At 42.6% G+C, this 24904-nt stretch overlaps 2 protein-coding genes and 2 long non-coding RNA genes across 5 annotated transcripts in view; 3 read left to right on the forward strand and 1 right to left on the reverse strand.

Moving 5' to 3' along the window:
• The window catches only part of dync1i2a (dynein, cytoplasmic 1, intermediate chain 2a), a 16075-nt gene extending 11989 nt beyond the window's left edge, over positions 1-4086 (forward strand). For both annotated transcript variants that reach the window (XM_008328627.2, XM_008328629.2), the window contains 5 exons: positions 250-383; positions 1784-1928; positions 2502-2642; positions 2777-2902; positions 3269-4086. In XM_008328627.2, the coding sequence (XP_008326849.1) occupies positions 250-383; positions 1784-1928; positions 2502-2642; positions 2777-2902; positions 3269-3382 (660 nt within the window). In that variant the 3' untranslated portion in view covers positions 3383-4086. The remainder of the gene's footprint in view (positions 1-249; positions 384-1783; positions 1929-2501; positions 2643-2776; positions 2903-3268) is intronic.
• On the reverse strand, positions 3651-24904 carry LOC103392096 (calcium-binding mitochondrial carrier protein Aralar1). Its single transcript, XM_008328626.3, has 18 exons — positions 23585-24904; positions 23156-23209; positions 21334-21476; positions 19192-19307; positions 17814-17953; positions 15894-16040; positions 15249-15387; positions 15012-15105; positions 14152-14236; positions 12714-12795; positions 11441-11599; positions 10453-10505; positions 10168-10248; positions 7340-7480; positions 5970-6108; positions 5172-5330; positions 4949-5039; positions 3651-4557 (listed from the first exon to the last, which is right to left on the reverse strand). Exons 1-18 carry the CDS (start codon positions 23594-23596, stop codon positions 4353-4355), a joined length of 2040 nt encoding a protein of 679 aa, XP_008326848.1. The 5' UTR covers positions 23597-24904; the 3' UTR covers positions 3651-4352.
• Positions 4940-7176, forward strand: LOC112488326 (uncharacterized). The gene is made up of 3 exons (XR_003052279.1): positions 4940-5052; positions 5215-5324; positions 7096-7176. It is a non-coding gene; the product is annotated as an uncharacterized LOC112488326 (long non-coding RNA).
• Positions 7176-7751, forward strand: LOC112488327 (uncharacterized). The gene is made up of 3 exons (XR_003052280.1): positions 7176-7217; positions 7318-7549; positions 7655-7751. It is a non-coding gene; the product is annotated as an uncharacterized LOC112488327 (long non-coding RNA).

Below are 24904 nucleotides of genomic sequence, written 5' to 3' on the forward strand. Positions count from 1 at the left end.
CTGCTGTTTTTCTTCCCCCTTACCTTAATTCCTCCTTCAACATATTTTTCAAATTGACCTTGTGAGCTGTGCCAAATTCTCAACCTCTGTCAGACAAAGTTTTTTAAAAAAATATGTACCGCCAGTTGCATTTAGATTTTGGATTTATAACCCATCAGGTGATTTTGACAGGTTTTTCTTGGCTTTATGTCTGTGTGTGTCTGTGTGTGTGTGTGTGTATTAACATTATTCCCCCTCCTTTCCTCACAGGACAGCATGGAGCTGATGTTCAAACAGTCCAAAGCTGTGGCTGTCACCTCCATGTCCTTCCCTCTGGGAGATGTCAACAATTTTGTGGTGGGCAGTGAGGACGGCTCTGTCTACACGTCCTGTCGTCATGGAAGGTGTGTGTTCAGGAGCGCCCATGGTTCCCTGGTGTACTGTAAGAACATGGCCAGGAAACTGAGGAGGGAGGATTTTTTAGGCCCACCTTGGTCCATGTGTCAAATAAATAAAACCCACTCACTTCCCTGTGCACTGCACATCCAACACTTGATCTCCTGCTATTTGAGGTTTCACTCCTGCCCAGTCATCCTGTTTTTCTTTTCCGCTTGTCAGTTGTGTTTGTAAAGGTCGTTCAACATAAACAGGGCACACATGCGGGGGAAACAAATCATTTTTTCCCCCTCCATCCATCCACTTTTTTCAGTGTGTTCCTGTCACTAAAAGGGTTTGTTTACAGTCAGTCAACTCCGGAAGAATTGAAGCTGCAGTCCATCCCACAATGTTCTCATTTAAACTCTTACAGAGGACGATCATCTGGAGAGAAATGTGTCTTAAATCACAGCTGCCACTGAACACCAGCACATTAGCTTCACCCTAAACTTGCAATGAGCTCAGACACCACAGTGAGGGGATAGTCGCTCAGTTAATCTGCAGCAGGCTCACCTCTCTAATTGAGTAGGGGAATCATTTTCCAGCTCATTTACAATAGTATGATATTCTCATCACAGTTAATAAAGCATAAGCATCATTCACGCTGAGTATTTACCTCTCTCGTAATTATCGGGGAACAGTTCTGCAACATGTGGCTGCAGGATCTTTATCCACTCTGCTGGATATAAATAACAGGATCTTAGTCAATAGAAATGTAAATACTTCCAACAGAGGTTTGTGTGATTTGTGATTTTCTGTCACATTTGTTTTTGTGTGACTTGGGATCAAGATTTTATAAAAACAGCACAGAATACAGTTGTTCACATTCGATTAATTTTGTCCTTTCCAAATTGGGAACAGAAAATTTGTTTTAATTAAAAAAACACTGTTTTGCTACATCTTGATTTAAGTCTTAACATCTCTGCAAGTAGCAGTTTCATCATAGAATTTCTTCTTTGTCGGGGGTCTAGTAGGGTCTGGGCAGTCTTTCTCACCAGGTCATAACCTGCTTTGTGTCGTCTAAGGGCTGGAAACCACTTCCTTTTAAAGACTTCTAGTTTTAGGAAAATCAAGACATTCAGATAAAACGTGAACAAAAACTGTTTAAGGTAGATTAAAAATTTTCATATTTACATCTGATGAAAAGAGAGTGATGAAAAATCTAATTTAATTATTTTTAGTTAAATTCCACAATTTCCCCAAGGAAACTGCTGTGGGATTAATAAAGGTCTATCTACCAATTCATATTCTATGCGAACATTATTGTAGTGATTATTTGACACTGGCTTATTGTTAATATGAAATTCATCATCTGTGTCTTCCTCTGTTCTGTTGTGTTAACGTCTCTCTTTCACTGTCATCTCCACAGTAAAGCAGGCATCAGTGAGATGTTTGAAGGCCACCACGGCCCCATCACAGGGATCCACTGCCACACAGCTGCAGGGCCCCTGGACTTCTCCCATCTTTTTGTCACCTCCTCTTTTGACTGGACTGTCAAGCTGTGGAGCACAAAGGTAAACACTGAGGGGAAGGTCTGAGGTTTTTATTTATGTGGTTGAAAAGACTGATGAGTTTGAAGCTATGAAAAGAGGAAGCATGTGGTATTATTTTAAACCTAAAAAAACACATTTGAACCTTATGTATTAAGTTATCTTTAACTAGAAGACAACAAAAAGGTAGTAAAAAGGACAAAAGTGAAGTGATATATTTTTGTAATTTGTGACAAAGTGGCAAATATTTAGTTTCTTATAAATTATAAATAATTGAAATCTGATTTATCAGAGCAGTTTCACACAAAAAATGTATGATTACACATGCACCTAAAATAATGTCAGTACGTGTATTTGTACCGACAAGTTTGGTGTGAATACACGTACAGTAACAGCCCTGTACAAATCAGCTGCAATGTGACTAAAAGTTTGCCAAAAAATAATTTGTAATAGGAAGCTATTTCTACAAGTCTGTATTTTAGTATGTTTCAAAATGTTTGCTTTTATCTTTAAAATAAATCAGCACCATTAATTACAAAACTAATTAAACACAAGTTTTGTTTATTGTTTTCTTTTTAAATCCAAACCTAACTGCAGAACAACAAGCCTTTGTACTCATTTGAAGACAACTCCGATTACGTTTACGACGTGATGTGGTCACCCACCCACCCTGCCCTGTTTGCTTGTGTGGACGGAGTGGGACACCTGGACCTGTGGAACCTCAACAACGACACTGAGGTACTGTAGTCTGCTGAGAGAAAAGTCATGTCTTCTGTATCCTCAGAGGAGCAAAAACAGTGTAGCGTTTGAAGAGACTGTAAATGAGATGTTCCTGCTCCTCTGATTGGTTCTCTCTGGTGTCCTTGTTACAGGTGCCCACTGCCAGCATCACAGTGGAGGGTAATCCAGCCCTGAACAGGGTCAGATGGGCTCATTCTGGCAGAGAAATCGCTGTGGGAGACTCTGATGGACAGGTCCGAGTCTATGAAGTTGGAGAGGTAAGTGAGCACAACTCACTGCTGGACCACAGTCTGTTTACAATGGTTGTCTTCATTTCCCTGAGTTTGATGCTGAGTTTTGAACCAAGTCTGAATTTTCAGATTTAAATTTCATCTTGGAGAATTATTCCCATTTTTTAATGTGACATAAATGATCACAGAAACAGTTATGCTCTGTCCAAGACTAGAAATATTTTAAATTCTTGACATGAACTTTCAAATCAAGAGAACATTTAGAAGCTATTAAAATGTTTAGTGCATATGTATATAATTTAATCACAGTCCTAAATACTTTTCTTCTTTTGCCTGTTCTCTTCAGAGGTCGCCACAGCAGATCATTAAATCTGTTATAATCTCTCTCCGCAGCAAATTGCAGTTCCACGAAACGATGAATGGACACGATTTGTCCGGACACTGGCAGAGATCAACGAGAACAGAGATGATGCAGAAGAGCTGGCCGCTCAGCGGCTCGCCGCCTAATGCCATCTTAATATTTAACCCCCGAGGGACCAGAGGTTCGTTTTCATCCCTGTACTGCAGGAATAGTAACCATCGGAAAGAGGTATGAACATGTTTGGATTTCCTGTACCTAGAACTGGACAGAGTCTACCTGGTCAGACACCTGGACCATCAACAATCTTCCTCAGTCACACAGGAAACTTCAGACACTAAAGATGACGCTGTCAGACACAAATCAGTCGTCCTGTACTTTAACCAGAGGCCTTAACTTTTTCGTTTTCTTTATTCACAGCATGATAAATAATTAAGCCTTAATCATTAGTTGTTGTTTTCTTAAAGCCAAATGCTGGAGGCGATCAAGCTGAAAACCACTGGAATGATTTCTGTTCCCACCAAAGACGAAGTGAAAACCTGAGAATTCAAACATCTCACCACCGTAGCTCATGTTGACTCTTCTGCCTTCATTCTTCACTCCTTCGTATGAACTGTAATGTCCAGATTTATTCAGCTGAATTTTAAACTTCTATATTGTTATATCTTTGACCAGTGCTGCTGGTTAGAGCTGAGATAGAGATAGAAAATCATTGATGCTGTAAATGATCAGGCTTTTTTTTCTTTTCTGAACGATCTCAAAAAATTTGCTATCAAGACTGGGAGGGCGGGGGTAGAACGAGAAAACTTTGAATGGTTTATTCAATAAAATACAATAAATACATTTAAATTAGTTTCCAGTTTCCCTGGGTTCAAAATACATCTGTACATCTTCATATTTCTTAAATACAGCGGAACCATGCTGAGCACAAAAAACACACAGTTACATTCATGATGCCATAATGTCCCTCATTGTCGAAGTACAATATGTACAAAAATGTGTGCAAGCGTCGCAACGATAAAGCAGAGTTCATGCAGCATTCAAAGCAAGACCAACACTCGACTGCACCGGACTGGGATGTCGGTCAGTGGCAGCGTTTTGGACCGAATTGTGACAGTTTTATGAGTTTTGCTCCATTTTGGGCCCGGTCGCCTTGATTGTCATCTCACCGGAGGCTCTAAACTTGGGCAGGTGGAGACCGAACTTTCTCTCCACACCTGCAAATGTGGCAGTGGCCAGATGATAACCACCAATGTGGTCTTCGGTCACAGAGGGAAGGCCCTTGATGGTAGGTTTGGGAGTGGGCTCTGAGCCAGCAGGACGACTGAGGAGAGACCAGGTTATTTCATAAAAAAAATTCTAGGTAAGATGTATTTGTTATGTTCGCTAACATGTGCAGACAAAACATTGGGATGCCTTAGTTTATTTTGCCAACATCTGAAGTTTTTAATTTCAGGTAAACATAAATAAAAGTTTGAAATTATTTGAAAATAAGATTATAACTGGTGTTGGCAAGAAAGAACAGATAATTAAACTGTCATGAATGTAAACTATATAATTCATCCCTATATCAATTGCAAAAAAAAGTAAATATTTTTATTATTTTGTGTAAGAAAAATCTTTTTTATTTATATCATGAACTTCCTTATTCTTTCAGATTGGTTTGGCATCTATGAGCCTCCGATGATCAGTAAAAACCAGTCTGCAGTACTTACTGTCCTCCAAAGTCGACGTAGAACCATCTCTGCAGCAGCTCATAAGTCACCAACGTGACGGCAAACTGTGGGGAGGATCTGAAGACACGAGCTGACAGGAGAAGGTGTGAAAATAACAATATAGGATTTAATCCTCCTGCTGTAGATTCTTGACAGCTGACCACTGCTGATTTAATCTCCATATGATAAAAGCATTCCAAGGAGCAGTACTGCGTGAATTTACCTCCTGCTCCTTTCCAAAGTGCACTAAAACCTTCTTCCTTCAGGATCTTCCTGAAGCAGTCGATTACTCCGTTGTAGGTCGTCTGTCCTGCTCGAGCTGCCACCTGGAGTCTGGTCTTGATGACATCAGCAGGGGTGACCAGCGAGGCTGCAGGTACACCTGAGGATACATGTCACAACAGATATCACGAGGCTCTTTGATTACATGTGGGTTATGTGCACGCTGCAGAATACTGTTCCAACACAAAGCAATAAATGCTGTATTATTGCTAAGAAGTGCACCGTAGGAATTGAATCTGCAGCAGGTTCAGGAATGAGCATGTCTGGGGGGCTAAAAGGAGGATTAATTCGTTATCTACCACTTCTTCCTTGTCCGGCATGGCGACAGTTCACTAGTCCATTACAGGGCCACATATAGAGACAAACGACCACTAACATCCATACCTATGGCCAATGTAGACAAACCTATTCCTCTAACGTACATGCTGGGCTGTGGGAGAAAAAATGGCTGCATTAGCAGAAATTAAGCTAAAATGTAATTTAACATAAAAAGTTAGACCAAAACAAAAACTAAAAATATAGCTTAGTTTATTAGCACCAAATGATAAATCTAGACTCAAAGCCATTAGCCAAAAATGACCTAAACTAACCAGACTTCAATTAAAAGTTTGCCTGAAAATGCCTCAATATTAGCCAGATGCTAAAAATTGCCTGAAACACAGTCAATTCAGCTTAAGTACAGAAGCTTTATTTGGAAAACACAGTGTGCAGTAGCTGTTAGACAACAGACATTTCATACCTGCCACAGCTCCAGCGGTGAGCAGCTGCAGCGCCCCCAGTCTTCCATCCTCATCTGCCAACTTCTGTTTGGTGTGGGCATAGACAGGGAAGTAGATGGCAGAGAAGGGGATGTCTCTGAGGAAACAGGCCTTCGCTCCCTGAAGGAGAAATAACAGAGCTGCTGATGGAGCAGAGCCAGGGCCTGGTACAGAGACAGTAGGGCCACAAACAAACTCACATACCAGGGTAAGACAAAAAGAAAAGCAGAGGGACAAAGACATTTCTCTACATGTCCTCTATTTATGTCTAAACATTTATGCGTGTAGATTTTCCATCTGAGGATTCCTTCTATTCCTATTTGACTTACCATTTTCATTTTTTTTTTGTAGTTATACCTATATGCACAGTTCTATTGGCCCTACAGTTAATAAAGGAGTGTTAGTGGGTCTGACTAAATTTACATAAGTGTGTAACACAGAATTTAGACCACGTACCTTAAAGAACTCTTAAAATAAGGTGGAACCAGTTCTGACCCACTGGACCAAAGGTGTTGACATTTATGAGTATTAAATCATTTTGTGGTGGGGGGGGGGCTTTTGGATTTTCTCTGATTGTTTACTTCAAAGTTCAATCTTTTTTGGAACCTGACTTCAATGTCAGCATTGTAAGAAAAATGTCCGACTCTACAATAAACGTTCCATGTGGCCTTAATCCTCCTCTGTAGGTCGGGGTCTGGGAGTTGTCTCCTTCCAACTACATACGGAGGCTTCTGTGTTGATGGTGGAGCCAAAGGGCCCCAGGCACAAAACTGCATTCTCCAGAAAAAAACATCCATCTCCTCACACACACACACACTACCACCGCTGGTGTGTTGGCTTCTTCTGCCAAGAGGAAGTCAGCATTTTTTTTAACAAGCCGCACTCTGTCTGCTCCTCATTAAAATATAGAGAATGAAGACATGTCTCCAGCTCCGGCTGAAGCCACAGAGATCTGGATGTGGAGCAGTAGCAGAGCGTAATCCCTCACTAATTCACCGGCCGTGCTTCCTTTTGCCTGTTGAAGAGTGTTTTGGAAAATTGCAAACAGTCAGCAGAGGCCACTGTGGACATTTCACATACTAATCCTGATCTTTGTTATGTCCACAGTATCTACACACACTCCACTGCTGTAGAGTTCAATGATGACGGACGATGGTGGACCCAGATTTCAAAGTGGAAAATATCACACGATGGTGGACCCAGATTTCAAAGTGGAGAATGTGGTTGAGGTGAAGACGAAATATCACAACAACAACAACCGCAGTGATGTTGTTGACATGTCTAACAGCAACACTTTTTACTGCCCTTGTATGACCCTGGACGTAACAGCGCTGCCGAGGTGCTGACCTACCTTGTAGAGGCCAAAGAAGCCCAGGTCTCTCACAACAGTCAAGGCACTGACCCGGGGCCCCGTGGTAATCTCTCCCGCCACCTGCAGACGGATCTTTACGATCTCCAGAGGATTGGTGAAAATCACCTGGGAAGCTCCTGCCTGCAGGATGAGACACAGAAGACGCCTACGTTTTTACAGGGATTCGAGGTTTAAAGGGGTGACTCTGAGGTGAACACGATTATATGATGTGTAAGCATTTCTTTAGAGAAGGAATCTTCAAATTATCTCCACAAACATCTGAACAAAAAGTTCATTTTTTACTGATTTTGACAGAGAGCGGCCTTGACAGGAGGAGGAAAAAGGCGGCCATTGATGGAAGAACAACAGGGGTCACGTCAGAGCAGGGGCTCAGTCAGAAGAAGCTCGGGCCCAGCCTGGCCCCGCACACTTCCACAAGGCAGCCCCATTCCCAGGGGAGTGCTGCTGAATCACCAGGACGACTCAGGGTCTTGGCACCCAGTGCCCTGAAGGTACGACACCCCCCTGACTCCAGAACATTTATCACCCTCCCCACATCTCACCCGGCCCCAGGATGGCTGCTGGTGACACTCAGGGCAGGGCTTTATCTGTAAACATCCGAGCAAAGGTCTCGACAGAGCTCTGGCACATTTGGGGAGAGGAAAAAGATTTCTGCACTGGTTCCTCCTCTTTATCTTCTTCACCTCTCTCCAGGGAGCTATAATTAAACGAGCTATTCCTGTCACTTTAACCAAACTTTAAACTCCGGAGGCCAAACATCACAGTTGACTGATTTCTAGACTCACCGTGTTTATTTTTCTTATTTTTATCAGACAAACATAGCCAAAGATTTTTGCTGTGGTTAAACTGACCAACTTACTCATCTGTTAACCATCAACTCTATAGGAAATGATTACATGAAACACATTACAGTGATTTAAGAACGCAACTTACTCATCTGTTAACCATCAACTATTTTCAACGATTTAAGAACTTGTTGAAGTTTTGTACTAAAATCTAATATAAATATTGGTATTATTGGTTCTTTAACATACACATCAGGGGTTTTTTTTGCTGTGCAGCCGTACGCTGGTTAATTATTGCGGCCAATGCTTCAGAATTGGAGCAGACACAATGATAGTCTAACTGTTACTGTGCACTAAAGTACATATTGATATTGATATTAATAAATATCAAGCTGCTTGGTTGTCAATAAAAGACATCTCAGGGTATTATAGACCATACGTTAACACCTCATAGGTTTTAAGTGAGTTGTTCATCAGCTGTCTCCAATGAAGTTGGCTTCATTTTGGGAATGTTGCTGTCAGCGATGCCCAGCATTTTCCGTTGTTAATGTACAGTCCTTGGTAAATGAAATAAGTAGTCTCTCTCTCTCTGTACCCTGGTTCATAGAACTATCTCTTATTTACTGTTAAGACAGGTGAGAGATATAGGGAGGAAGAAAGAGGCTGAAGGGTCCGGGGGGTTGGGGGGGGGCTACTAATGCTGTGTCCTCCAGACCAATCCTGATTCTGGCTTTCACTAAATTTGTTGATGAAAGTCTGGATGGAATTTTTCATAAGTTGGCGCGTAGACTACAAGACTAAAATTCACATTTGACCAAAACCAGCTGAACGTGGAACAGAATGACCACAGAACACACTTTTATTGTCTTTAAAGTTGCTCTGAGATGCACTGGTATCCATGGAAACCAACTGTGTGTTTGCACAGAAATGATGTGCGGCTTTGTCTTTGCGTGATACAGTCTGAAGGAAGACTTGATGCAGCAGTGGTCTGAGATTATTGACAACAAATTCCTCAGAGTTTTCCAGAGAGGATGTGTTTTTGTCATGGTTTCGCTGTGGTTTTAAGGCAAAACCACCTCATAGTGTATATCATTCAAATTTGACTTGACAAAAAAGTTTTTTTACAGACTGATTTACGGCAGTACCTAACACTATAAACAAAACGGCCAGCAAATGTAAGTCATTGACCAAATATTTATATTAAAATTTCTGTCAACAAGGCCAAGAATTTCAACTTTAAAGTAAAACACTTAGATGAATGAGTTTAAGGTTTTGAAAAGAAGTTATTCAATTAGTTCGGTGTACTGATGGGAAACGGTCCTGTTCGTTCCCAGAGAGTAATGGAAACAATTCAGTGCTGCTCAGTGAGAGGACCTGTGCTTGGACCACGCTTCAAGTATGCAGTGTTGTCAGACTCAATCAAAGTGAGCCGGACCCCGCTTCATCCAGGACCCTCCAGGGCCTCTTCCTCCAATTACACCCCTGACAGGGGTCACGACCCCGCAGACCCAGCTCCTCTGTGAGCAACCTGCAGACTATTTCACTCCACCGCAGCCAGTGGACGAATCAGAACTTTAATCCTAGTGTTTTTCTGTGTACTCACTATACCTTACACTATATACTGCAGTATTTCTCCCTCTAAGTACAGTATCCACTGTTGTAGGGTGTGTACGTCATTTGTCCTCTTGGTATTGGATTTCTGTTTGTATTTTGACCGATGTGGACTTCGATGCTAGTTGACCGCAATAAGAAAAAACGCTGAACATTGTAAAGTTCAGGACGTGAAAGTGTTTGTTTTAGAACAATTCGTTTTTTTGACCCAAGAAAAAACCCTGAGTGGAGGAAGTCATATTTTCTTGGTTTAAAAGCAGTGTCCTCCAAAGGCTCTACCTTTGTAGCTGTGAGATGAGTGGTGACTTCAACATACAGGGCTGAAAGGCCTGGAAATTGTGTCTGTACATTTTACTGTACGTGTTGGATGTGAGTTCATCAGCTGTGCACCAAATGTAAAGTGGTTCTTACACATCCACCGGCGAGAATCTCTGCAGACAGCAGGATGGTGTTGTCTTCTGTTGTGAACTTGTCTCTGACAAAATCATTCACCTGAGGAAGAAAAGGGACGAGAGAAGCAGATGAGAGTCAATCATAGAGGAGATGGCAGAGGCACCAGAGTTAACTTGTGGTTTCAGTCACATGGTGATTGCGGACACTGTATTTCCTCTGAGCTCTGCACGTTTTCATCTGCACTGAATCAATCAGTACAACTTTCTCAACACACTGCTTCAGCTACACAGTGGAATGACTTGCCGTGAGTTTGATGGCTTTCTCTGGGGCGACGCCGATGAGCTGCGGGAGGAGACCTGCAGAAATATTATTCATAGATACCATTAGGGAAACTGACAGAGAGACAGTAAAACAGACCAAGTCTGAATTGTTTTCTTTTTTTGCAGAATAAATGCATCTACTGAGAGCGGAATAATATAAGCTGCAGGGTTTTTGTATAAAAACAAACCCATAAATATTTACAGATGTGGCTGATACAACCGATGCACCGAAACACAAAGGCTCCATTCAAATGGACAAAAATATGACACTGCTGGTGCGTTATGGGATCAACATTGTTGAGGCTTGATCCCACTGTCTGTTGGGGGAACAGAGGAAGCTGTGTGGTCACGGACAAGATTGAGGGCCTGAGCAGGAGAGGAGGGGCAGGGTGCTGCGGTGACGATAACCACCGTACTGTTTCACCAACCGTCCCTCATCGATGCAGATAAACTTCTGAAGGAGCTGCTGAGTGACCGCTGCTGGTATGCAGCCAGGAAACAGCCGAGCGTGTCTCTCCGTGACTCAGTCGGCCTCACCGTGTGTGAGAGGCGGCGTCGGCAGCACAGAGCTGCAGTGGTTGAAGCAGCAGTAGATGGCAGTCTTGGCTACCTTCATATGCACAGCCCTGGGAGGAGTGAGGAGGAGTGTTGAATGTCAGCAGCCTTCTGCAGCGTTGTCCTCTGTGGGAGAAGCGGATCAGACACTGCTGCTGCTGCTGCTGCTGCTGCTGCTGCTGCTGCTGCTACATGAATGATAATGATGAATGACGATAAAAGACTCCACCCTGGGCTCGTTGACCGCTAAACACTGGGGGCAAAGGTTGCTGGTATCAATTAGCAAACCGTGTCACTGATATGAGCACAGTGACATCACCTGATGCTGTGTTACTCCACTTGTTTACAAGACTCCAGCCACATGTTGGTAATCACCCCTCCGATGTGAACATGTGATCACGTGTGTCGGCCGTTACCTCTGTAGAATCCAAAGAAGCCCTCGTAACGCAGCACCTTCTTGGCACAATCGAAGCTGTTCTTGTACATCAGTTCTCCTACAAAGGAACTGGTGGAGCGCTGGTTTTGCATACGTGTCTTCACCAGGTCGATGGGATACACAGCTGTGGCACCGGTGGCTACGACATAAACACACACACAGAAGTATCACTTTCGTTTTTTTCTACCACAAATGAAAAATGAACATTTGTGACTAATTCTATCAAATGCTGCTGGTATCCTCCTTCCTCGGATACATTTTCACATAATTTCAAATAAAATTCAGGTGTTCTCGTTTTAGATGCAGCATTTGAGGAAAAATGACTGCCAAATGACAATTATTTTATATTTAGTTAAAAAATTCCTACTCTTTAATCAGCTTACCAGAAACACACGAGACCAAAACCTCACGTGTGGTGAGTGAGTTTGGCAAATCTGACTAAAGACTGATCACAATATTTTTAATTTGCTCTCCAACCAGCTACAAATTAATCAGCTAATGATACGAGCTTATCATCTTTTATTGTCTTTCACAGTTAAGTAACGCTATGCTAATCACTCCTTCAGCAGTAGATTAGTGATCACTGGGAAACAAACAGAGCCGTGTTTGTGTGTAAACTAATAAAAACAGTTATTATAGTCAGACTGGGAAGTCTGGTGACTGTGGGAAATTTGTCTGGGGAAAGACGGCTGCAGCAAGTAGCGCTAAACTCCTGTCTGCGTGCCGTGTCTTGTCTGCTATCAAAGACTGCTGTGATGACACTGATTCTCAAAGAAAACCCAAATGCTGAGTCAGCACAGTGAGCTGTAAACAGCTCATTATATCCACAAACAAAATATCCGGTATAACAAACACTGTGCAGGTCTGGCTCTGTGATACTTCTTGCTTGACTGCTGCTGAATGAGGGATTTTGAGGATATCACACACACACATACATACACACACACACACACACACACTTGGAGGGGCAGTTATGTCAGTATGTCAGTGGTTCGTCCTATCTGTTCCTTCCAGTGTAATTAGACGGAGATTCCAGGGAGTGCGGTTCCGGAAGATTTGTGTCATTCCAAAGCTCCATCCCCAACGACAGCCTGGAGCCACCGATGGCACAGCAGCACAATGCTGGAGCCTCACATCACGGCCCCTCTCCCTGCAGCACAATGGCCCGCCCCGGGGGCCTCACAGCACCACTCTGCACGGCTAAAGTTACCCCCGGGGTGGGCAGGGGTCCCAGCGGCAGACATGTCACTCACCTCCAGCGATTGAGCCCAGAGTAAACCTGTAGGCCGACTCCGCAGCCTGGAGCCAGATGGACCGAGAGGCTTCGTGACCGTGCTGTGAAGGAGTCAAAGAAACGGTTGGTCAAAAGAATCTGGAGACAGACGTGGCCATCGTGACACTAACTGTGGATATCAAATCTTAAATGAATTTAAGATTTGAATTACTCGTGACACTAACTGTGGATATCAAATCGAAAGAGAACCAAATACGCTGTGGGAAGAAGAGGGGGAATTTAAACGTTTCACATGAAGTCGAATTCATCACAGAACAGTATTAAATGTCACAAAGTGGAGAAAATGAAATGGTTTTTTTACACATATTCAACATGAGCTGCTACTTCCTCCCTGGTCTCCAGCTGTGGATCTGTTTCTGATGTTGTCAGATCGTGTCCGTCCATGTACTGATAACAATCTTCATGAGTGTTACACACAGAGTGAGAGCGAGACGTGTGTGAGTTCTTGATACAGCTGTGCATATACAGTACCTGATAGAACATTCTATTGTTGTGGTACACACTGGTATATACAATGGTATTTTGAGGATCATAATTTAAATGAATTTAAGATTTGAATGAGGGTCAGATTAGAGTAACAAAAGGACTAGGATTACAGATGAATGAGTTGCAGTTAGGGTGGATTATGTCTTAGTCATGTCCTCACAAAAGACAAAAAACAGTTGATGTGTGTGTATTTCTGTGGGTGTGTGCGTGTGTGCAGGTCGAGGCCTGTCACCCACACCAGATGAGAACAGAACAGAACAGAACAGAACGGATCACTCACTTCCACTCCCCAGATGCCTTTACCGAGGGCTGCATGCTAACAAGATCGAGGTCTTGATCAAAGGGTTTAAACTATTAGCCTACGTCCACTAATGGGGAGCCCTGCGAATTGAAGCGTTTACCCCCCAACAGGAATCAAATTGCAGACCTCTGAACACCAGTCCCAGGAGCATGTGCAGTTTAAAGACCTCTGACCACAGGCTGAGATACGGCCATGTTTTCCGGTGGAAGTAGGAACTATTTTGTTCTCCCACATCCATCTCGTCCCCCACTCCCTTCTCTACCATTTTCAGACTCTGCTAAGGGCTCAGAAAACTCCTCACCCTGATAAAAGCCTCCTATTAGCTTCTCAGATGTGTGATTGCAGCTGATATGTATGTGCGGCTACACTGAATAGAATGGAGAGAGAGCCTTTCATGGAGAGGCGCAACGCAACAATCCATTCCTCTTCTAGGAGTATAATTGGTGTACTTTTATCTTCAAGTTTAAGTAATGTACTTCACAAGAGAAGAAAAACACGGGGCACTCTGCTAATTCAGTCACAGAGCAGCCTCATCTTTTTGCCTTTTTGGAGAGGACTTTGATAAAAGGCAGGAGGATATGAGACACATTAGACTAGTGGATCAGACTACCTGTCTCTGGGTCTCAGCTAGGTGGTACGGCATGGCTCCTTCCTCCAGCGGCGTTATCCTCTCGATGTCTGTGTGGTTCAGCCGCCTTTGGGCACAAACAGCAGGGGAGACGAGGAGTCAGGCCAGGAAAAAGCATCGACGACCAGTGATGTCAGATTTTCCATAGACTTTTTACAGGCATGAGATTGAAAGTTACTGCAACTTTGAGCTCATATAAACCACAGACAAACAAAGATGGACGAGCGCCCACGGCTCCTACATTTAAAACGAAACTGTTTGTGTTAGTCAGTGTTCAGGACAAATATTCCCCACCGCTCGGATGCTTCGTAAAGTTTGCGTTGGTGTTTTATGTTGGTCTCGTTAATCAGCCGGTGGGGCAACTTGTTAAACCGAATAAGCAGTAACTTCATCTTTACTGCCAATAAACAGACCTGTAGCATGCTCTTCCTGCCGTGTTTGGGTAAAAACAAGCTTCAAATGTTGGACAGAGATGGCAACTTGAGAATTTGAGATGTGCTGTTATATAACGCTGACCTGTCAGAAGGTTAAACTCCTTCCTTTTTGCAAATGTCAGAGGAGTTTGGCTCAAACTCCTCAGTGATGCTGAGAAGCTAATGAGTAAGTCAGGACCAGCAGCAGGGTAAAACTCTGACTTTCTCTACATTACATTATGTCGCACATGTCCAACCTCTGGTACAGGGGCCAGTCATCGTCCAACTCAAAAGGTTAAATATGGTCTTCATCATCTCACAAATTATTACTCATCGTATCGTGTGTTCACTTTCTGTGCCAACAACTTATTTTGAGGGTTTTAGCTAGCTGTAGTTAAACCTGAGGGATGATATAATGGACTGTATTACCCAGAGTGAGAGTGGAGCCCAGAGAGCTGGTACAGGATGTCAATCTCCATCGGAGTGATCTGACCAAACTTATTGGCTGCGTGAACAAACTCCTCTGTAACAAAAACAAAAACCCAAAGTGGGGAAAGTAACAGCTTTTTCTGGGGCTAGTGTGAAACATAGACAAACGTTTTGCCTTAACACGTCACATATAACACTTTCGTTCACTCAGGACGAGTTGAAATTAGGTTGGTTTACCTTTGGTGACGTGCACATCTCTGTGTGTGCCGGCGAGTGTGCTGTAAATCTTGCGGACTAGCTCCATGTTGTTGAGGAGGGCGTTGAAGGCGTTGAAGTAGGAGAAGCTCACCATGTGGGAGGTGTTGCCTCCTGCAGCCTGGAGTCAAATCCACAGACACATGGATGACTTGACTTGGTTTTCTCACACAGTTTTTCCTCACAGTTTCGTTGTATTGATGTGTGTAGTTCTGACAATGCATTAACCAGACATATTTGACTCTGAAAATACTGCAGTGAAGCCAGCTCTAACTGCTGCAATCCTTTTTTATCTGTAGCTTTGAAGAAGATTCTCTGCTACAGCTGTGGCTCAGACTGTTGGCTGTTTTTCCTTGTAGGCTACATGTAGCAAACTCATGTCTGTATTTGGAGTTGCCATGTTGACGTGTACTGTAGTACTGTACTGTAGTACTGTACTTTGACACCGTCTCATGACAATAGGCACAATAGGTGTTTGTTCTCCCTGCACAAACATCCTTTAACTGCCTTCTGTTGATTTTCCTTCTGTGTCAGTTTTGTCTTAGAACTAATTGTTGATTCAGTTCAGTCAAACAGAACCCCCCCCCCTTCAAAAAAAAAAAAAAAAAATCAAGAACAAAAACTCACCGAGACCAGATTCTCCTCCACAAAAGGAGTCAGCATGTGGTGTCTGATGGTGGCCATGATGTCACCAAAGTCCAAGGCAGTGATGGTGCCGCTTTTATTCTTGTCTTTCTGTGCAAAAGCCTGGCGGGCGTGCTCCAGCTGCAGCTCCTGCAGCGAAGCACACAGAAGAACACAGACGCTCGGGATATGAGATGACAAAAAAATAATGTTACTGTGATAAGGAGTGTCATACGAGTCAGCAGAGGAATGACAGTGAAATGAGGAAAAGTAAAATAAAATCAGCGTTGGGCAGATGTAAAAGTCATCAGATGTGACACCGGCTGCTCTAATCACCGCTCTCACTCTCAGAAGACTAATGAAAACCACGTCCTGTGAGGCTGCAGAGCCTGATACCAGAGCTGCGACGGTCGGCAGGTGTTTTCACCAGAGGATGATTCGGTTTGACAACCGAGCAATCAGACGGAGATGCAGAGGGAAGCTGACCCTGGGTCAGTGTCTGCTGTCAGGGCCCATCACGTACAACCAGAGGATCACAGAAGGACTTCACTGTGATGCTGAGCTGTTACTTCATCACACTCTGGTTCAGATAACCTAATCAGTGGACGGCTGCGCAGGATTCATCCACATTTGGTTTCTGGATTCTGCTGTTGAAGAATCTCAGTGATGTTGAAGATAAAGATGTGTCACCTTCAGACAAATACTCCCAAGACCCACAAGGTGTGAGCTGAGCTTATTCAGCATCCACACACACACACACACACACACACACTGTGGATCCTACAGCAACCCTGAGTTTAAAGAAGTGACATGTGTTTGGACGAGACAGAAAAACAAGTCAGTTATAGTGACACATGCAAATTAAATCCTGCACAGAAGGGTCTTTGGTGCAGCAGTGGGAAGCACTAGTCAAGTATGATAAACCACAAAGTGCTGTGAGGGATCCCACGCTGCAGAGGAGCCACAGTGCAGCCTGTTTCACTGTAAGACCACCCAGTATCTGCCTCAACCCTGCACTTCAGACCAAGATCCTCCCAGATCTCAGTGTTACTGCTGCTGATTAAACATCACAGGAACCTACGTGAGATACAAAACAAAACGTTCCATCCAGGCTGCTGGAAACCAGGATAACAATACAGCTGTGGAAGTGTGTCCAAAGTCTGGTCCAGAAGCTGGTCAAGAACAAAACAAACACCAAATGTACTAATGTAAACTTCTGGCTTTTTTCAATCAATTTCCGATCAATCGTCCACTAAATATTTTAGATCGATGATGATTGCTAGGATAGTCATATGTTCAATTTTTTAACAAATGTTTCCAGACTAATGTTTACATACATTTGAATTATTTTGGTAGCATTTAGCTTTTTTCCACCAATGTTGTAGTTAGTTGGTATTTTTTTTTAAAGTCCATTGACTTTCTGGTCATACCTTAGATTTTTACTCTTTTTATCACTTCTTTCCACATGCTGACTACATGTTTGCTAACTCTAAGCCATGTACATAAAAACTGTGAAGGGAAAACAAGAAGAGTACTTCTTAGTGAAGATATTACACAGTAATACAAAGGAGTTGTCAAGAGGTCAAGTTACAGAAATGAGTGAGATGCAAAAAAAAAAAATCAACAAGAAACGGACAAAATGAACCTAATTAATCTGAGAAGCACAGGTGCTTTAATTTATCTTAGCTGTGGACGCAGTCAGACAGGACGTTTCCTTTCATTTTCAGACTTCACGTCAACCTCGGCCAACCAGCTGCTTCATATTCACCACACACACACACACACGAGAAAGAGGTCAATGTTTTCGAGCAACTCACGGCGAGAAAGTGAATGAGCTGATTTCCCAGAATGCCACATTTATTTTTTTTCCACGACATATACTGGAAGTGTTGACTTTTCCTGCGTCACATACAGAACACATACCTGTAGGAACTGTGTGAACTCTGTGTAGCTGAGCTGCCTGTTTCTCTCATGGCCGAAGTGTAGCCTGATGAAGTCACAGTCCCAGTTGAAAGGGATGTGGTGATGAACGGTGGTCTGGCTGAAGATGTCTCGTACATTCTCTGAAGGAGTGACAGAATGAGAAAAAGGGGGGAAAACAGGGCTGTTACAGCTGTCACGTCCAACTTATTCAAGTGTTTCATTTGGTGAGAGTTTTTAGAATGAAGAAAAGAGGTCGGCCGAATGAGTTGTTTAAAAAAAAACCAACTCATTCCTTTTACATTTTGAGACTGTTCAGAGATTCTCCCTCGGAGCGCTGCTCCCAATTTCAGTCACCTTCAGAAAAGTCCTTTGCACAGACACGCACTATAGAAGCAGATGTGCTGCTCAGTGAACCTGTACCTACTGCTTCACAGCACACTGCCATGATTTCTCTTCTGGTCACATCAGCCTGGTAATGATATGAGATGTTCAAACTGCTCACTCACTGTGCTGCCTTCAGGGCAGATAAAAAACAGATAAAAAGAAGAAGGCTACCTGTTCAGCTGCAACATTTTACAGGTCATGTTATTTTTAAAAACAACTCCATCACTGCTTTGAAATGAAACAGTTATCGGCTTGGAAATAATGGAAAAATAATCAGGTCACCGTCTTCAGTTAATAAGAAAATCTGACAGAGTGGGAGAGAAATGTCTCCTGCTAATGTACTGCAACCACCATGCATTAGCAACCAGCCAGGCTACTGTGATGGTCGAAACCACAGAGGATCACAGAGACCAAACATCATGTTGGGCCAAGATGCAGCGGAGTTCTCTGGGCCTGAGCTCCTGTGTGACCGACAGATGAGTTGTGTCAGCTTGACTGAAGCACCAAAAATGAAATGAATGAAAATGTGCAGATTTAAGAACATCTGGAGCGCCACCTACTAAAGTGCAGCAGCAGTTGCCACAACATGGGGGATCGTACTGTATTTGAAGGCACCGCAGATACAGAAGCTGATAATGGAATTCTTCGTAGACATACTGTACATATGGACCTGTGACAAGGTCTTTTCTCAACAACTCACATGTCTCACTGGTGCTCAGATTACAAAGCAACAGTAGAAATGTGCTGTGTGTGTTATTATAATATTTCATATGCAACAGTTTAGGCAGTCACTGCCAATTTGGAAAAAGGATTTTTCCACCAAAGCGACCAGTGTGTGTTGTAGATGTAGACCAGAAGCTAACCCCAATTAGTCCAAGTAGAGTCAGTTGATGAAAGCCTGATTTCATCGCCCTGTGAGGCTGTTTTGAAAATATTGATCGTCGATGACAAAACAAGACTCGCAGCAAATTGACATCAACCAAAGTGTACGTACCAAATGATATAGTGCCTGTGCCGGTCTTGTCAAACAGCTGAAAGGCAACTATGAACAAGGCGTCCGGGGCACACAGAACAGATTCAAAGGCCAGAAACTCCTGGAAAGAGATCAGTCTGTGTGGGGAAAAAAAGAAGGAAAGAAAATGTGGTCTGAACTTAGACCATGTGCATCTGTGCAAAAATCAGAATAGCTACGATAACAACATAATCTCTCCCACCAGATGGAGCGATCAGAGGAGGAAAAACAGCAACTATAATGACGCAGGTTAAAAGAGGCAGGTGATCTGGTTTCTGACTGAGCTTCAAAGTCGATTCTTGACCTTGGAAAACAGCAGCTAATGCATAAGTGCGTGAGTTTGTGCGAAGAATGTGCGAAGATTTTATCCACGTCACGTGATCACGATCAGCGCACGTGAACTTTTCGTTAACATTACTTCCAAAGCATTTTTTGGACACTGTAAATTTGTTAAGCTTCATTATTGGATTGATTTCACTCTATCATAGAAATATAACTGGTCTTAATGAATGTGTTTAAAGGAAATTATAGTAGGTATATTTTAGACCCACATATTATTCATAAAGGGTAGCGATGTCTGGTATCAACTTTATGCCGATATGCAATCAACTGATACCCATATATGGGTACAGCTGTTTCGGGTCAAAGGCAGAGGTCACATTTCATAGTGTGCAGTTGTGTGCTGTGTCACAACGACAATAATTCACCTTCACTGCAAAACTATTTTTAGGTCACATCATCTGGGTGAAACCTATTCATTGCGTTATCAGGTTTTCAATATCGGGGAAAAAAAAGATAACGATTCTTATCAATTCTTCTTATTATGCTAATATCAGACATCCCTAATAAAATGCTTGGAACAAAATGTAGTCAGTATATTTGTGTCCTTTTAGCTGAACCTCAGCTTTTGGGGAACTTTGAGAACTGGTGAATCTGTTTGTTTATTCAGTCTAAGTGCAGTGCAGCTGGATTCAGTTTCTCTTAATATATTAAAACATACCAGTACATTTAAAATCAATGGAGAGAAGGTGAGAGCGTCGGTGCTACAGATAACTATTTACTGTCCAGACATCACTGGGAATCATCATTATCATCGTCTCTGGCTCCAGAAACACATGATTATGTCTCGGTGCTGCACTGCTATCAATGAAGCTACAGAATAAATTATAACAATTAGGTCTCACACAGACAGACCAGGCACCTGGAAGTGTGAGAATCTTACACAACAACAGTAATGCAGTTTAATATTGTAGTATTCTCTGGAGAGGGGATGTGAGGGTGGGGAGCTGATGGGGGAGGGGGGTCCCATCAGTATCATATTCAGATATTTTTCCAAAATCTGACAGATTTGCTGTAGTTGTTTCCATGGCTCAACAACTCTCTTACGCAGTGGCTTCAGAAACTGAAGTGTTTGTTTATGACTGACGTGTGTTTTCATTGTGACATGACTGAGATTATGTGCTGCACTAGTGTCTTGACAGCCTATAATCCCAAACATCTAATTTCACTTCCTCTCAGAAACAGCTACAGCAGTGTTAACGGCAGGGGGAAAAGGCAGTTCAACTGAAAGATGAAACAAAACCATGAATTTCAAAATGACACAGGTGGAAATAAACAAACAAATAAATAAATAAATCCAGGACTGGGGGTTAAAGTTAACAAAACACATGTTAGAGATTTTAGAAATACTAACTTATATACATATAATACATTTGTTTTAAGGCCAACCCTTTGAACTAGTCAACGATATCTGATGTCTACAGGTTTGAGCCACATTTATTACATTTTTTAAAAGATATTACCTCATGTTTCCATGTTATACATCTGTAGCTGACAGGAGTCGGGTGTTTTGGGTTCTTTTGTACAACTATTAAACATTATATATTTTTTTAGTTAATAAACAGGCTGCTTTCTAAACACAAGCGACCTATGTGTATATATATCTATGTGTCATTTTTGAAAAATAAATATTATAAATTAAATGAATGTAATTATTTCATTTGTGACTAATGGAAATGATGAATTTCAAAGGCCCTCATACAAACACAGACAAACTTGACAAAATAAAACACGTTCTGTAAGGATCAGAGAGAAGAACGTCCTGTCACGACTGGAGCCACTCACCCATCTTTGGTGGTGTCGGCCACCCCAGCTATCAGCTCCACAGTTTTGGGGTTGTGTTGTGGCTGTGTGTGCAGACCCAGATAACTCTGCACGAAGTCTCGGGGGGTCATGTAATTTTCCCCATCCTCCACCACACTGGCATACTGTAGAGCAGGAACAAACAGAGCTGTAAACCATGTGGAAGTGACACATAAATCTGGATTTGATCAAGAAAAATTCTACTGTGTGAAGAGATAGATGAAAAATGTTATTTAGCAATAAAATGGTAAGTTTCTAATCTCTCTCTCTCACACACACACGGCCAAGATGCACAGACTCAGTGTAACTGCACAGCAGAGAGCAGTATAGAGTACAATGTAAAGGTCTAAGGTCGTCATTGGTTTTTGATGTTTCAGCAAAACTTAATTTTCTGCTTTTTTATTACAAAGCAGCCAGAAAAGGAACCATTAAAAGTTTCAAACCTTCAACCCCGTCCAGTGTTATCTCTGCATTAGCAGCAAAAAAAGTCAGTGTTTACGCTGTTGATGCCACATGACCCGAGCCACAGGAGCACAGCTCAGGCTGTGGGTCTCTGTTGGGTCCTAGGACATAAGGTCATTTTTAGACCCTGCTTGGGTTTCAAGTTTGAAAAGTGATAGCTGCAGAAACACAAGTACCACATGCACTGGCAACAGAAAGGCCACGATCATGGGAGAGCGCCAAGCTCAGATAGAAGAAGAGAGAGAGGATGAATAAACCGAAGAGAAGAGCGGGAGCAGACGCTTACAACCAAGGGGTTTTAAGGCTACAATTTACCACACTTTTCCAAATTAATCTTTTACAAGAAAATATTAATTCCAACCAATTTCTCAATCTTGTGAGTGTACATCCATTCACTCTCACAGTGGGCCTCAAGTAGTTCTTAATCAAATTATACAGGCGGTTGAAATGAGCTTCCAGTAATTAACTCTTCCACCTGAATATGCCACGCAAATTATGCAGCCCTCTTACAGCAGAGTCAAGAGACGTGGAGGGACCAGAGGGGTGACTCGTGTCTCTGTGAGTCGGCCAAGTTTCACACACAAATGTACTCATCCGCAAGACGAGGCCAGGAATTAGTTCTTTTTAGTCACAGGGAGCGCTGATGAAATATGGAATCAATCTGCAGAGAATCAAAACAAACACTAGACCAGGGAGGTCCTGCAGTCTTTTTACATAAGCTGCATCCTACTTTGGTCCTCACAGATTTTTATAAGAGTCTAGTCTAGTTGTTACATGGCTCAAGCAACAGTGTGCATCCTACTTTGGTCCTCACAGATTTCTATAAGAGTCTAGTCTAGTTGTTGAAGGTGAAGGGCACACCAGGAGAGACAGAGAGATGTAATTGAAGCAGGCTGAAGAAAAGCTACGTTATGGCTGTGATATAACCTACTCATATTTTGTGTTTTCTCTAGGATCTAAGTCAGGAATCAGATGCCATGATCTGAATATAATATTTTTAAAAATGACAAATTTAATCCTACCACCAGCAAAAATGGGCCTGATTTTATAAGGACCTATTTGTAAACCAGGTCCCTTCGAGTCGAGACGGAGGTCTGTGGTTGTCTCTGTCCAGTTCTCATGTGCCGTCTATGATTTAAACATGCCTGCACTACTCACAGGGCATGGGGTGAGAGCAAGGGGAGATCCCTTCTTGAAGCAGGTCCAAAATTAGTCCAAGCATTTCTGTGACCTTTACTCAACTATGTATCCCAATGGACACCGCACGGAGACTTACTTGGACATGCAGTCAACACTAACTGTGCACGTCAAAGCTTTGAATACTGGCTTTTTAAAATCTTACCTTGAGAAAGATTGTCTTCAAATCATGGGGGTCGGCTCTTTTGGTTGTTTGCACCTGAAAACAGAGCAGTGAGAGTTTTTAAAAGACGAAAATGTATCCTCATCTTACAGACTGGATGGGTTCAGGATTGAATCCACTTGTACAACAGCTGCAACGGTCTGCACAGCACAGAATAAAAACAGTTCTGGTTAAAATATAAGACAGACCAATGCAACAGAGGAAAGAAGGTGTGTGTCTGAGGCCGGCATGCAGAGATGCGCCTGTGTAAAGATGCAAAGGATTAAAAAATAAAGGGACAATCCGCCGCGGTGAGAGTCGCACGCCACACGCCCTGGCACCTTCTCCGTCGTCATGCGACAGCGACTCCTGCCTAAACTATACACCCTATAAAAATAATAATGTGATGAGAGATAATATTGACGGAGTCACCTTGACCGCCATGCTGGCTGTGACGTCAGCTGCCGAGGAGTGGCGCAGGCGCTGGGCATCGGGATGAAAGCGGGCATGACGGCAGCACCACACACTCCGAAATAAATTTAGCCAAGTATTGTCCTTTTCTGTCCTCAGCCAGTCAGAGCAGCGTGTGTGTGTGTGTGTGTGTGCGTGTGCGTGTGTGTGTGAGCTTAGGAGACGCTGCAGGAGGTGTGAGGAGAGAAGAAGCTCAGAAAGAGCGAGAGAGAGGGAGAGAGAGGGAGCTGGCTGCAGAGTTTCCTGTATCTCCGTGGGTCAGGTGAGGACACGGAGGTGCTGATGCTGTGACAGTGTAAACAGTGAGTGGAGGAGTGACTGTGCAGGACCAGAAGAAACAGAAACTCGTGTGGTGACAGCGCTGCAGTACACGTAATGATGCGTAGATTCAAACACAAGACAATTATTCAGGGGCGGATAAACAATCTCCTTGGGCTTCAACTTATTACAGGATGGTCAATATGAGCCTATTTTTTAAAAATCTTTTTTATATAGTTTAAATCTATTCATTTTACTGGTGAATAATATGTTGTATCGTTATAGGGTGGCTTCATGTCAATGCCATCAGAATACTTAGTTATGACCAAAGACTCCAAGTTTCATATTAGTTTTACAGTAGTTCCTCCTCTATTAGCCAATCAGTGCCTGGTAGCCACCACAGGCTGTTTCTCATTGCTGGGTTTAGCTAAACATTTCTCCTGAAATTAAAAGATAATTTCCTTTTTATTTATTTCTTATTTTATTTTTGCTTAGTAACAATGCATCTTAGTATCTTTTGTATTTAAGAAATTGCCAACTTGATTAGAAATTGATTTGTCAATGACTCAATACCTTTATTTGTTTGTTAAACAAACAAACAGGTTTTGAGGCCATTTGTCTAAATTGTAACACCACTTGACTTATGACACTGGTTCTATCAGTACAGGCGCACACAAAGCAATTGGTCACTATAATACTGTATCATCTTGGCTCCTGCATTTCCCGAGATAAAGTCTAATGACTGTAGTTTGAAGTTCAGAGATCAAGCAGCATGCGGTGCCTAGATACAAATTGTTGGCTGAGGATTGCAGCGGTACGGTGTGATCTGTGAAGGGATAATCTACTGATGACAGTGTAGTTGATGTAAAATTACAGTGCCTTAAACATGTCTGAGTGTAGGTCATTCATTGGTGCTGCTGGAAGACATAATAGGCTAGTATGATGGCAGGACTTAGATTTACCTGCATGTACTTCATTTTTTAGATCTTCATGCAAAAATGTTCAACCTAATTATTTTCGTTT

Source organism: Cynoglossus semilaevis, chromosome 16, assembly GCF_000523025.1.
Source record: "Cynoglossus semilaevis isolate Cse_v1.0 chromosome 16, Cse_v1.0, whole genome shotgun sequence".
In the NCBI taxonomy this organism is placed as follows: Eukaryota; Metazoa; Chordata; class Actinopteri; order Pleuronectiformes; family Cynoglossidae; genus Cynoglossus; species Cynoglossus semilaevis.